Source organism: Ranitomeya variabilis, chromosome 1 (assembly GCF_051348905.1).
Source record: "Ranitomeya variabilis isolate aRanVar5 chromosome 1, aRanVar5.hap1, whole genome shotgun sequence".
Lineage (NCBI taxonomy): Eukaryota > Metazoa > Chordata > Amphibia > Anura > Dendrobatidae > Ranitomeya > Ranitomeya variabilis.
In genome coordinates this window covers 752,544,586-752,559,962 of record NC_135232.1, presented here as the reverse complement: position 1 = coordinate 752,559,962, position 15,377 = coordinate 752,544,586, and the positions used below count along the sequence as shown (strand labels likewise).

Below are 15,377 nucleotides of genomic sequence, written 5' to 3'. Positions count from 1 at the left end.
GCCTGATGTTACTCTTCCTTTTCAGGTTGAGGTCGATGCTTCCGAGATCGGAGCTGGGGCGGTCTTGTCGCAGAAAAGTTCCGACTGCTCCGTGATGAGACCTTGTGCGTTCTTTTCTCGAAAATTTTCGCCCGCCGAGCGAAATTATGATATTGGTAATCGGGAGCTTTTGGCTATGAAGTGGGCTTTTGAGGAGTGGCGTCATTGGCTTGAGGGGGCTAGACATCAAGTGGTGGTATTGACCGATCACAAGAATTTGATTTATCTTGAGTCTGCCAGGCGCCTGAATCCTAGACAGGCGCGCTGGTCGTTGTTTTTCTCTCGATTTAATTTTGTGGTCTCATACTTACCAGGTTCTAAAAATGTGAAGGCGGATGCCCTTTCTAGGAGTTTTGAGCCTGATTCCCCTGGTGATTCTGAACCTACAGGTATCCTTAAGGATGGGGTGATATTATCTGCTGTTTCCCCAGACCTGCGACGGGCTTTGCAGGAGTTTCAGGCGGATAGACCTGATCGTTGCCCGCCTGGTAGACTGTTTGTTCCTGATGATTGGACCAGTAGAGTCATCTCGGAGGTTCATTCTTCTGTGTTGGCAGGTCATCCCGGGATCTTTGGTACCAGGGATTTGGTGGCTAGGTCCTTCTGGTGGCCTTCCCTGTCTCGAGATGTACGAGTTTTTGTGCAGTCTTGTGATGTTTGTGCTCGGGCCAAACCTTGTTGTTCTCGGGCCAGCGGATTGTTGTTATCTTTGCCTATTCCGAAGAGGCCTTGGACTCACATCTCTATGGATTTTATTTCTGATCTCCCTGTTTCTCAGAAAATGTCTGTCATCTGGGTGGTGTGTGACCGTTTTTCAAAGATGGTCCATTTGGTGCCCTTGCCTAAGTTACCTTCCTCATCCGAGTTGGTTCCTCTGTTTTTTCAAAATGTGGTTCGCTTGCATGGTATTCCGGAGAATATCGTTTCTGACAGGGGGAACCAGTTCGTGTCTAGATTTTGGCGGGCGTTCTGTGCTAGGATGGGCATTGATTTGTCTTTTTCGTCTGCGTTCCATCCTCAGACTAATGGCCAGACTGAGCGAACTAATCAGACCTTGGAGACTTATTTGAGGTGTTTTGTGTCTGCGGATCAGGATGACTGGGTTGCCTTTTTGCCGTTGGCGGAGTTTGCCCTCAATAATCGGGCTAGTTCTCCCACTTTGGTTTCTCCTTTCTTTTGCAATGCGGGGTTTCATCCTCGTTTTTCTTCCGGTCAGGTGGAGTCTTCGGATTGTCCTGGAGTGGATACTGTGGTGGATAGGTTGCATCGGATTTGGGGACAGGTGGTGGACAATTTGGAGTTGTCCCAGGAGAAGACTCGGCATTTTGCTAACCGCCGTCGTCGTGTTGGTCCTCGTCTTCGTGTTGGGGACTTGGTGTGGTTGTCTTCTCGTTTTGTCCCTATGAGGGTTTCTTCTCCTAAGTTTAAGCCTCGGTTCATCGGCCCGTATAAGATTTTGGAGATTCTTAACCCCGTGTCCTTTCGATTGGACCTCCCAGCATCTTTTTCTATCCATAATGTCTTCCATCGGTCATTATTGCGCAGGTATGAGGTACCGGTTGTGCCTTCCGTTGAGCCTCCCGCTCCGGTGTTGGTTGAGGGTGAATTGGAGTACGTTGTGGAGAAGATCTTGGACTCCCGTGTTTCCAGACGGAAACTTCAGTATCTGGTCAAGTGGAAGGGCTACGGTCAAGAAGATAATTCTTGGGTGATAGCCTCTGATGTTCATGCCTCTGATTTGGTCCGTGCCTTTCATAGGGCTCATCCTGATCGCCCTGGTGGTTCTTGTGAGGGTTCGGTGCCCCCTCCTTGAGGGGGGGGTACTGTTGTGAATTTGGTTTTTGGGCTCCCCCGGTGGTCACTGGTGGTACTGGACTTGTGTGCTTCACTTTCTCTGTTCACCTGTTTCCATCAGGATATGGGTGTATCCTATTTAGCTTTGCTGCTCAGTTATTCTAGTGCTGGCCATCAATGTAACCAGAGCCTTTCTGTTGCATGTTCCTGCTTCTAGACTACTATCAGCTAAGTTGGACTCTTAGTCCTAAGTTTGTTTTGCATTTTTGTTCCAGTTCACAGTTATGTTATTTTTCTGTAGCTGGAAGCTCTTGTGGGCCGAAATTGCCACTCCGGTGTCATGAGTTGACACATGAGTCTTAAAGTAATTTCGGGATGGTATTTTCATAGGGTTTTCAGCTGACCGTGAAGTTCCCTATTGTATCTTCTTGCTATCTAGTAAGCGGACCTCGCTTTGCTGAACCTACCTTCATACTACGTATGTCTTTTCCTCTGAACTCACCGTCAATATATGTGGGGGGCTTCTGTCTCCTTTTTGGGGGAATTTCCCTAGAGGTAAGCCAGGTCTGTCTTTTCCTCTATTAGGGTTAGTTAGTCCTCCGGCTGGCGCTAGGCGTCTAGGGATAAAACGTAGGTACGCCACCCGGCCACTGTTAGTTGTGTGGTAGGTTTAGCTCACGGTCAGCTCGAGATTCCATCACCCAGGAGCTAGTCTGTAGTTTAAGTTCTCTGACGTTTCCTTGCCATTGGGAACCATGACAGGATACATACACGTGACACACACCAGTCACACGCTAGACACAGGATACATACACGTGACACACACACCAGTCACACACTAGACACAGGATACAAATACGTGACACACACCAGTCACACGCTAGACACAGGATACATACACTTAACACACACCAGTCACACGCTAGACACAGGGTACATACACGTGACACACACACCAGTCACACACTAGACACAGGATACAAGTACGTGACACACACCAGTCACACGCTAGACACAGGATACATACACGTGACACACACCAGTCACACGGTAGACACAGGATACATACACGTGACACACACCAGTCACACGCTAGACACAGGATACAAATTCGTGACACACACCAGTCACACGCTAGACACAGGATACATACACGTGACACACACCAGTCACACGCTAGACACAGGATACATATACACGTGACACACACCAGTCACACACTAGACACAGGATACATACACGTAACACACACCAGTCACACACTAGACACAGGATACATACACGTGACACACACCAGTCACACGCTAGACACAGGATACATACACGTGACACACACCAGTCACACACTAGACACAGGATACAAATACATGACACACACCAGTCACACGCTAGATACAGGATACATACACGTGACACACACCAGTCACACGCTAGACACAGGATACATACACGTGACACACACAACAGTCACACACTAGACACAGGATACAAATACGTGACACACACCAGTCACACGCTAGACACAGGATACATACACGTGACACACACCAGTCACACGCTAGACACAGGATACATACACGTGACACACACCAGTCACACGCTAGACACAGGATACAAATACGTGACACACACACCAGTCACACACTAGACACAGGATACAAGTACGTGACACACACCAGTCACACGCTAGACACAGGATACATACACGTGACACACACCAGTCACATGCTAGACACAGGATACATACACGTGACACACACACCAGTCACACACTAGACACAGGATACAAATACGTGACACACACCAGTCACACGCTAGACACAGGATACATACACGTGACACACACCAGTCACACGCTAGACACAGGATACATACACGTGACACCACCAGTCACACGCTAGACACAGGATACAAATACGTGACACACACCAGTCACACGCTAGACACAGGATACATACACGTGACACACACCAGTCACACGCTAGACACAGGATACATACACGTGACACACACACCAGTCACACACTAGACACAGGATACAAATACGTGACACACACCAGTCACACGCTAGACACAGGATACATACACGTGACACACACACCAGTCACACACTAGACACAGGATACAAATACGTGACACACACCAGTCACACGCTAGACACAGGATACATACACGTGACACACACCAGTCACACGCTAGACACGGGATACATACACGTGACACACACCAGTCACACGCTAGACACAGGATACAAATACGTGACACACACCAGTCACACGCTAGACACAGGATACATACACGTGACACACACCAGTCACACGCTAGACACAGGATACATATACACGTGACACACACCAGTCACACACTAGACACAGGATACATACACGTGACACACACCAGTCACACACTAGACACAGGATACATACACGTGACACACACCAGTCACACGCTAGACACAGGATACATACACGTGACACACACCAGTCACACGCTAGACACAAGATACATACACGTGACACACAGCCTCATCATCCCTCCTTCTCCACACAGCCTCATCATCCCTCCTTCTCCACACAGCTCATCATCCCCCCTTCTCCACACAGCTCATCATCCCTCCTTCTCCACACAGCTTATCATCCCCCCTTCTCCACACAGCCTCATCATCCCTCCTTCTCCACACAGCCTCATCATCCCTCCTTCTCCATACAGCCTCATCATCCCTCCTTCTCCATACAGCCCCCTCATCATCCCGCTTTTCACACAGCCCCTCATCATGACCCTTTTTCCATACAGCCCGTCATTATCATCTCCCCTTCTCCGCACAGCCCCTCATCATCTTCCCTTTACAAGCCCCACTCAAGTTACATCAACCCTTTCCAAAATACATCCTCTCACCACTCTCACTGAATGCTGGGTCTTCATTCCTATTGGTGCAAGGGTCCATTGTGAAGCTTCTCGGTCCTCTCCTCACGGGGCTCCATGGTGCAGCCTCTCATTTCATTCCTCTCCAGGCAGCAGCCTCAGAACAACGCTGCTTCCTGCTTTCAGATCACTGGTCTGATGGAGGCCCCGCCCCTTCCGGTGACATCATGCCATTGCCCTCAAAAAATCAACTCCGCTCTAGAGGCTGTGTGCAGTGCAGTCTCACAGCCTGTGGCTCTGTGCTGTGCGTGGTGTGTTATTCCACACCCCGAGCCGGCCGTCTGCACTGCTCAGCAACAAGTGATGTGAGGTGAGCGCTTTCTCATCACCTGCTGCTGCGGCTTCTATTTGATCTCATCCAGCACGCCACAGCTGATAGAGCGGTGAGTGCCACAAGATCAGTAAAAGCCGCAGCAGCAAATGATGAGAAAGCGCTCACATCACATCACTTGTTGCTGAGCAGTGCAGACGGCCGGCACCGGGTGTGGAATAACGAACTCACCGCTGGGTGCAGGCGCCGCAATCCTAATACAGGGCAGAGCAGGCACTAATGAGTGAGGCAGGAGTCTGTTGCTGGTGAAGGGGAGGGCCCACTGGGAGGCGGGCCCACCGGAGGATTCTCCGATCTCCCGGTGGGCCAGTCCGACGCTGGTTGCTCCCTTGAAATGGAAAATTAAGTATTTCTCCCAGACAATTGTTGCAATTACACATGTTGTGTTATAAACATGTTTACTTCCTTTGTGTGTATTGGAACAACACAAAAAAACAGACAAAAAAGGCAAATTGGACATAATTTCACACAAGACCCCAAAATTGTTGTCACCCCCTGCTTAATATTTGGTTGCACACCCTTTGGAATAAAAAACTGCAATCAATTGCTTCCTATAACCATCAACAAGCTTCTTAAACCTCTCAACTGGCATTCTGGACCACTCCTGTTATGCAATCTGCTCAAGGTCTTACATATTTGTAAGGTGCCTTCTCAAAACAGCAATTTTAAGATCGCTCCACATGTGTTCAATGAGATTTAGATCAAGACTCATTGCTGGCCACTTCAGAACACTCCAGTGCTTTGTTTCCATCCATCTTTGGTTGCTTCATGAAATATGTTTGGGCTCATTGCACTGCTGGAAGACCCATGACTTAGAACGCAAACCCTGCATTCTGGCACTGGGCACTACAATGTGACTTGAAATCCTATGATAATCTTCAGATTTCATGATGTCTTGCACAAGGCCAAGACACCCATTGCAAGAGGCAGCAAAACAACCCGAAAGCAACTTTTAAACTCCACCATATTTGACTGTAGGTACTGTATTTTTTTTTAGTATGCCTCATTCCATTTTGGCTTACTCACATACATTTTGAAAAACTGCAGTCTAGCTTTTTTATGTCTCTATGTCTGCAGTGGGGTCCTCCTAAGTCTCCTGCCATAGTGTTTCATTTCATTCAAATGTCGATGAATAGTTTGCATTGAAACTGATGCACCCTGAGCCTGCAAGACAGCTTGAATTTCTTCGGAACTTGATTGGGGCTTATCCATCTTCCAGACTATCCTGCGTTGCAACCTTTCATCAATTTTTCTCTGCTGTCGAGGTCCAGGGAGATTAGCTACAGTGACATGAGTTGTAAACTTCTTGATTATGTTGCGCATCGTGGACAAGAGAAAATCAAAATCTCTGGATATGGACTTATAACCTTGAGACTGTTGATATTTTTCATCAATTTTGTTTCTGAATTCCACAGACAATTATCTTCTGTTCTTTCTGTTCTCCATACTTAGTTTGACACACAATGCAAACATTGAGTCAACTTTTCCTCTTTTTATCTGGTTTCAGGTGTGATTTTCATATTGCCCACATATGTTACTTACAAGTGACTTTGAATGAGCATCACATAGTTGAAAAAAGTTGTTTACTCACAATTTTGGAAATGTGCAAACAATTTTGTCCTGACCATTTTGGGGATCTTGTGTGAAAGTTTGTCCAATTTGCCTTGTTTTCTCTTTCTTTTATGTGGCTCCAATACACACAAAGGAAATAAACATATGTAGAACAAAACATGAGTAATTACATTAATTTTCTGGAAGAAATATCTATTTTTCTGGATCAATTTTAAGGGTGAAAAACAATTTCGGCCATGACTATATGTAAATATGTAACTAAGAGCAGCCCTCTTTGAACATTTTCACAAGGCAGTAAATTGAGATTAATTACTAAGTTAAAGTGGTGGTTCACTGCAATGTATATTGTGCGCATCAATTTAAACCTTTCAAATAAGTATATTTGCAAACACCTTATGTTGACATTTTTGCCTCTGAGTGGGGCTATTGCTGCTCACTCAGTCCCAATCATGTGATCCCCGGCTACAGCTATTGATATCATGTCACCTTCCGGACTCTGGAAGTGTCGCTAAGAGGCAAATATGTCTACATTAAGTATTTGCAAAAATACCTATTTGACAGTTTTAAATCGATGTGTACAATATACATTATAGTGGACCACCTCTTTAAACTACTCTATAGAAATCAGACATGCCTGCTCAGTGTTAAATTAACTGATAAAGCCTAACTTAAGCCTCCCATACATATTAGACTAATGTTTCTAAATCTGCCAATATTGATACGATTGCCCTACAGTCTGTATATGGTAGCACCAGACAATTTAGTGTTGGGGTAAGTGATCAAATTGACTGCCAGATATAAGCTGTCACCAGTCATGTCTGGCAATGATTCTTTCATAGATAATACATGAAAACTTGGCTGAATAATCATTCTTGTGTATGAGTGAGCCGGCGAGGTGGCCATTGTTTAGTCAACAGCCATCTAATGCAGTGTTGGGATTCAGGCGGTTGTCCCTGGTTTGGTGGAACTGCTTGTTAAAATAAAATAACAGGTGGCTTCTCGAACCAGCAAGATGCAGCGTCCCAATCAGGTTCCCTGGCCCGCAATTTCAACTGAATGTGCATCCCCGGAGCCAGCCACTTCCTGCACTGCAATGGTTAACATCCGCCAGCCAATCAGAGGCCAGCAGCTGACGTCGACAGCATATGATGTCTGCCATGCTCCAGCCCATTCGCATCGCATTTCAAGTAGGAAGAGGACACCGCTGGGCTGTGACCAGGTAAGAAGAAACTATTTTTTTTCACTCAAAATCTGCAATATGGGGGACAGTCAAATGGGGACCAGAATGGAGATTTATGGGGCCAGGATGGAGACATATGGGGATAGGATGGAGACAAATAGGGCTAGAATTGAGACATATGGGGCCCAGGATGAAGAACATATGGGGACAAGGATGGGGGACAGATGGGAAACATATGTGGACCATGATGGAAGATATAGGGTCCCAGGATGGGGAAAATGATACCTTAAGGGGCCCAGGATGAGGGGCATTAAAGAAGGGGCCCATAAAGGAGGACTGTATTATAGGAAAGTGCCAGAATGGAGAGCATTATTACAGGAAGGGCCCAGGATAAAGGACATTATGACCATAGAGGCTAATTAAGGGATATTATTACTGCTGTGATGTATTTTATTTTTAAGGATACTGTTTCCAATGGGTGGTCCTGTTACTGTCCAGGGTGGCACTTTGTTGCTTTTTTTTGTTCATCTGGTGAAGAGTAGAATTTGTGTAAAAAGTAGGGAATGTGATTTAGAAGTGATCAGCTATAGATGACTGTGTGTTATTTTCTGTAGAGACGAGTCCTGGCTGGAAGAAGTGATGGCGGTCTACACTGGCTGAAGAAGAAAAGCAAGAAGAATCCCTTCAACTACAGATGGCACTGGTAAGTAACTGTGTTATTTGTACATTTACACTGTACAATATATAGTTTATGAAGAGCTCCTGTGTATAATGTCAGTCGTAATCCCTATATTACCTGTACACTGATACCATACACAGAGCTCCTATGTATAGTGTCACTAGTGATCACTGTCTTACCTGTACACTATACACTATATACAGAGCTCCTGTGTATGATGTCACCGGTAATCACTATATTACCTGTACATTATATGCTATTTACAGTGCTCCTGTGTATTGTATCACTGGTGATCACTATATTACTTGTACATTATAGGCTATATACAGAGCTCCTGTGTATAATATCACTGGTGAGTCACTGCATTACCTGTACACTACACAGTGTATACTATATACAGAGCTCTTGTGTATAATAGCAATTATGTAATATTAGTGTTATTTGCATTGTGGTTTTATTAATTTTTTTCTTTTCTATTAATAATCAGTATTAGAGTACTTGGTCACTATGTGAGTGTAAATATGTGTTCTGGTCACAGTGTGGTGATATTTATCCAATGTATGTGGTATTGTTTGGTCATTATGTGGTGGTAATATGTAGTCTGGTCATGGTGGGATATTATTTTGCACATATTTGCTGCTGAGGCCAGAGATGAGTTTCAGCAGACAGTTGAAGTAACAGATGGACAGGTGGTCATCCTTTCCAATTTGAGCAGGTTCCTTTGGTACTAATTTTCAAAACTTGTTGAAAACCTTTTAAAACTATCCACCATACTAAGAAATGGCTGACAGTGACTGGGACAATGTGTGCTAGACAGGAGGCAATAAGACTATAAATGAAGGTACCGGTGGGGTAAGAAAGGTAAAGCTCCTTTACTATTAGTTACCGTTATTTGTATTTGTGGTTAATGAAAATGTGTGTGAAAATGGGCGTGGCTAGTAAAAAATGAGTGTGTCTTTTAATGGGCGTGTTTTTTTTAAATGGATATCGCTTCCTAACACAAACGGGAACCTGTTGTTAAAAAATTGAATCCTATCCCTGATCTAATGAGCATGGCGGTGGCCTTTGCAGTAGTGACTGAAAATACCAGCATAAAAATAAACTAAACTAATGACAGCTTTTCTATAACTGCAAAACAAGTCAAGCTTTACACAAGTATTGCATAATTCTATATTGTTCATATGTTTAAGAGTTGTTGCATTAACTTACCCATCATTGCAATGGGCAGCAGATAAGACCCAGTCTGGGGCAATCAAAGAACCACCACAAAATGAGTCATCAATTTTTAAGTATGCCATATAAGGTCTTGAATGTGGAATGGCTTCATTACCCCCAATAATCCGATTATTCATTTTTTCTGTAATAAACACAACATTTAATTGAGATTAATTGGTAATCATATAATTTAGACATTACAATTTAGCATTATGCAAAAGAAACATATGCAATTTTCTACTATTTTTCCAATGGTGGAGAGCAGGGCCGGACTGGCCATAGGGCACTTCTGGCAAATGCCAGAAGGGCCGGTGCCAGTGGTGGGCCGCTCAATCCGCCGCCCCCGCCGTCGCATTCAACTATACCGGCGTATAGACGCCGGTACAGTTGAATGCAATGATGGAGGAGAGAGCGTCTGCAGACGCTCCCCTCCCATCATTCCCCGCTCTGCCTCTGACACTGCGGGTGCGCGATGATGTCATATCATCGCGCACCTGCTGTGTCCCGGGCAGACTGCAGCTGCTGAGACAGGAGCAGGAACCAGGAAGCAACGCTGGGCACGAGGAGAGGTGAGGAGAGTTTTTTTTTTTTCTGGACTGTGGGGCCATTCTCGGAGGAGGTGAGGGGAGGAAGAGAAGAGATGTGGGCTGTATATAGTTCTCTGTGGGCTGTGCTCTGTGCTGTATACTACTGTGGGCTGTATATAGTTCTCTGTGGGCTGTGCTCTGTGCTGTATACTGCTGTGGGCTGTATATAGTTCTCTGGGCTGTGCTCTGTGCTGTATACTGCTGTGGGCTGTATATAGTTATCTGTGGGCTGTGCTCTGTGCTGTATACTGCTGTGGGCTGTATATAGTTCTCTGGGCTGTGCTCTGTGCTGTATACTGCTGTGGGCTGTATATAGTTCTCTGTGGGCTGTGCTCTGTGCTGTATACCACTGTGGGCTGTATATAGTACTCTGTGGGCTGTGCTCTGTGCTGTATACTACTGTGTGCTCTGTGCTATATATAGCTCTCTGTGGGCTGTGCTCTGTGCTGTATACTGCTGTGGGCTGTATATAGTTCTCTGTGGGCTGTGCTCTGTGCTGTATACTACTGTGGGCTGTATATAGTTCTCTGTGGGCTGTCCTCTGTGCTGTATACCACTGTGGGCTGTATATAGTACTCTGTGGGCTGTGCTCTGTGCTGTATACTACTGTGTGCTCTGTGCTATATATAGCTCTCTGTGGGCTGTGCTCTGTGCTGTATACTGCTGTGGGCTGTATATAGCTCTCTGTGGGCTGTGCTCTGTGCTGTATACTACTGTGGGCTGTATATAGTTCTCTGGGCTGTGCTCTGTGCTGTATACTACTGTGTGCTCTGTGCTATATATAGTACTCTGTGGGCTGTGCTCTGTGCTGTATACTACTGTGTGCTATATATAGTTCTCTGGGCTGTGCTCTGTGCTGTATACTACTGTGGGCTGTATATAGTACTCTGTGGGCTGTGCTCTGTGCTGTATACTGCTGTGGGCTGTATATAGTACTCTGTGGGCTGTGCTCTGTGCTGTATACTGCTGTGGGCTGTATATAGTACTCTGTGGGCTGTGCTCTGTGCTGTATACTACTGTGTGCCCTGTGCTATATATAGCTCTCTGTGGGCTGTGCTCTGTGCTGTATACTGCTGTGGGCTGTATATAGCTCTCTGTGGGCTGTGCTCTGTGCTGTATGCTACTGTGGGCTGTATATAGTTCTCTGTGGGCTGTGCTCTGTGCTGTATATAGTTCTCTGTGGGCTGTGCTCTGTGCTGTATACTACTGTGGGCTGTATATAGTTCTCTGTGGGCTGTGCTCTGTGCTGTATACTACTGTGGGCTGTATATAGTTCTCTGTGGGCTGTGCTCTGTGCTGTATACTACTGTGTGCTGTATATAGTTCTCTGTGGGCTGTGCTGTATATAGTACTCTGTGGGCTGTGCTGTATATAGTACTCTGTGGGCTGTGCTGTATATAGTACTCTGTGGGCTGTGCTGTATATAGTACTCTGTGGGCTGTGCTGTATATAGTACTCTGTGGGCTGTGCTGTATATAGTACTCTGGGCTGTGCTGTATATAGTACTCTGTGGGCTGTGCTGTGTATAGTACTCTGTGGGCTGTGCTGTGTATAGTACTCTGTGGGCTGTGCTGTATATAGTACTCTCTGGGCTGTGCTGTATATAGTACTCTCTGGGCTGTGCTGTATATAGTACTCTCTGGGCTGTGCTTTATATAGTACTCTGGGCTGTGCTGTATATAGTACTCTGGGCTGTGCTTTATATAGTTCTCTGTGGGCTGTGCTGTATATAGTTCTCTGTGGGCTGTGCTGTATATAGTTCTCTATGGGCTGTGCTGTATATATTACTTTGTGGGCTGTGCTGTATATATTACTTTGTGGGCTGTGCTGTATATATTACTCTGTGGGCTGTGCTGTATACTACTGTGTGGACTGTGCTGTATACTTCTACGTGGGCTGTGCTGTATACTACTGTGTGGTCTGTGCTGTATACTACTGTGTGGTCTGTGCTGAATACTGCTGTGTGATCTACTACGCGAGCTGTGCTATAGTATGCAGGCTGTGCTGTATACTATGCGGTTTGTGCTATATAATATGCGGGCTTTGCTATATACTATGGGGAGTATATTATATTCTATGGGGGAGGCCATGTTATGTACTATGTGGCTGTGTTATATACTATTGTGGGGGTATATTATATTCTATGGGGGAGGCTGCGTTATATACTATGGGGGGCTGCATTATATTCTATGGGGGGCTACATTATATATTATGGGGAGGTGGGCTGTATTATATTCTATGGGGGTTACATACTCTGGGGTGGCTGCATTATACTCTGTGGGGTGGCTGCATTATACTCTGGGGTGGCTGCATTATACTCTGGGGTGGCTGCATTATACTATATGTGGGCTGCATTATACTGTATCGAGGACTATGGGGAATACGTTATACTATATGAAGAACTATGGGGTGCATTATACTATGGGAAGTGAATTGTACTACATGGATGACTGTGGCGGTGCATTATACTATATGGAGCACTATGAGGATTGTATTATGCTATATGGAGGACTATGAGGATTGTATTATGCTATATGGAGGACTATGAGGAGTGTATTATACTATGTGGAGGACTGAGCAGTGTATTTTAATATATGGAGGACTATAGGGAGTGTATTATACTATATGGAGGACTATGGAGCACATTATAATATATGGAGGACTATGGGGTGTATTTTACTAAACAAGTAAAATGCTGCATATTCGGATTGTTTTTGCTGGAACTAAAAGCCTTGTTGTCAGCAGCACATTGCCAGTGTAAACTGTAGATGTGCTGCTGAAAACATGATACTGTATGGTGATCTGTTAGTGATCTATTAGTGATCGTTCTGTCTCATCATTATTCCTCAGCTGGTGGAAAGAGGCCGGGAAACAAGCGTTGAACAACTTCAGTATTGTCGATCAAACTTGTTTAGCGGCCTGAACTCAGCGCACGTAAATACAACAGAAAGGCTTCTGTGTGATGTGCAATATGTTAGCATTTGGGGACCCATTTTAAACTTTGCCTAGGGCCCCACTTTGCCTAAAACCGGCCCTGCCTACAAAAGTGTACAAAGGTATTATACAGTCACCATGTGACAAGTGGGCCTGTGTAACTTCAAATGCCAGGGCTGAATTTTAGTCCCAGTCCGGCCCTGGTGGAGAGTGCAAAATACCCTGCAATTATTTTGCCAATTTCCTACATGCACCATTTGAGATATTTTTACATTGGGTTTTAGGATGGGTAGTAATTGTATTCCTGTAAAATACCTGTTTGTTCTAGAGTGTTTTAACGAATAACAACCAGTATCTAACTTGATGTTATCCATTGTCCACAGCAATCTTGAGTGTTTATGGGCCAATACTCAAATTTCTGTAGGACAGCAGGATTAATAATTAATACCTAATATTTCTGGTGGTTTAGGATAGAGAAAAGGTTGATGGAGGTACAGGTAGTATAAATGAAATGTACAAGAAATATATACTTCTTTACCCTCTTAATGACCAAGCCTGTAAAGTAATGACTAGGGTTGAGCGACTTTCATTTTTTTAAGATCGAGTAGGGTTTTGGGAAACCCGATTTTGTCCAGAGTCGAGTCGAGTGCAGTCGGCCGATTATCGCTAAAAGTCGGGGATCGACCGAAACACGAAACCCAATGCAAGTCAATGGGGAAGCATAGTCGGCAGTGAGTGGAGGCCAGGAAAACACCTACAGTGCCCATTTTAATGCCAAAAACATCCATTCTTGTTTCTGAAGCTTGCCAATCTTAATTAACTGTATAATAATAGTTGGGCATAAGGAATTGGGGGAAAGTTGTGGGGGGAGTAGGGCTGGCTCAAGTTTTTCGTGGGCCCAGGAAATGCGGACTACGTCACGGCGGTGTTGCAGGGAAAGGTAAGTATTTAAAAGTTGCAAGTGCTGTGATCCTGAGCAAGCAGGGGGGGCCCACTCGTTCGCATTGCCACTGGCACAGGGCCCCTCAAAGTACGGCGGTGTGTTTGCATGGCGGGGGCGCCTCCCACCAGCAGCGACACTTTTGCGTACTCTGAGGGGCCCTGTGCCAGTGACGTCGCCAACGAGTATGCCCCCCCACCTGATGAAGGAACCTGCACTTTCATCTGCACCTTCCTCTTTGTCCCTGTGTAAGGTGGTATAACATGCGGGAAGGGGAACCTTACTTTCAGCAGGGTCAGATTCTGGCTGTGTAGAGTACAAGGGGAATGTAGTGGTCTAGGTCAATGTACCAGCAGACTCATTTAGCAGTGGCTGGGCAATGGGCAGGATGAGGAGGAAACAGATATAGGGCCAAAGAATAAAGTAGGCTACATGCAGTTCAAAATTGGTAACAGGACTAAACAGGCGGCATTGCTTTGTTCAGTGGAGTAGCAAACCCAAGAGCAGCAGACACTGTTTCAAGGGCCTAACCACACTAGTAGGCCAAATGCAGTTTAATATCTGATAGTATAGGGCGAAAGCCAGAATGTGGAAGCTCAGCTTTGTTCAGTTGAGGACAACACCAGGGAGGGGCAGACACCTTTAGTAGGCCGGAAAAGCCTATTGCATTTTTTAAAATGGTAATTTGGAGCAGAAGGTTGAAGCTCAGCTTTATTTAGTTGAGGGCAACACCAGGGAGGGGCAGAAGCCGTTAGTAGGCCCTAACCACCATTTTTTTTTTTTTTAAAACCACTTAATGAGAGCCGGAAGGTTGAAGCTCAGCTTTATTTAGTTGAGGACAACACCAGGGAGGGGCAGAAGCCGTTAGTAGGCCCTAACCACCATTTTTTTTTTAAAACCACATAATGAGAGCCGGAAGGTTGAAGCTCAGCTTTATTTAGTTGAGGACAACACCAGGGAGGGGCAGAAGCCGTTAGTAGGCCCTAACCACCATTTTTTTTTTAAAACCACTTAATGAGAGCCGGAAGGTTGAAGCTCAGCTTTATTTAGTTGAGGACAACACCAGGGAGGGGCAGAAGCCGTTAGTAGGCCCTAACCACCATTTTTTTTTTTTTTAAAACCACATAATGAGAGCCGGAAGGTTGAAGCTCAGCTTTATTTAGTTGAGGACAACACCAGGGAGG

The 15,377-nt window shown here is 45.4% G+C and overlaps 1 protein-coding gene across 1 annotated transcript in view; it reads right to left on the bottom strand.

The window, feature by feature from the left end:
* LOC143782822 (mast cell protease 1A-like) overlaps positions 1-15,377 on the bottom strand; it is a 76,289-nt gene that overhangs the window by 47,570 nt on the left and 13,342 nt on the right. Inside the window, exon 2 of the mRNA XM_077270708.1 lies at positions 9,727-9,874. Coding sequence (XP_077126823.1) covers positions 9,727-9,874 — 148 coding nt within the window. The remainder of the gene's footprint in view (positions 1-9,726; positions 9,875-15,377) is intronic.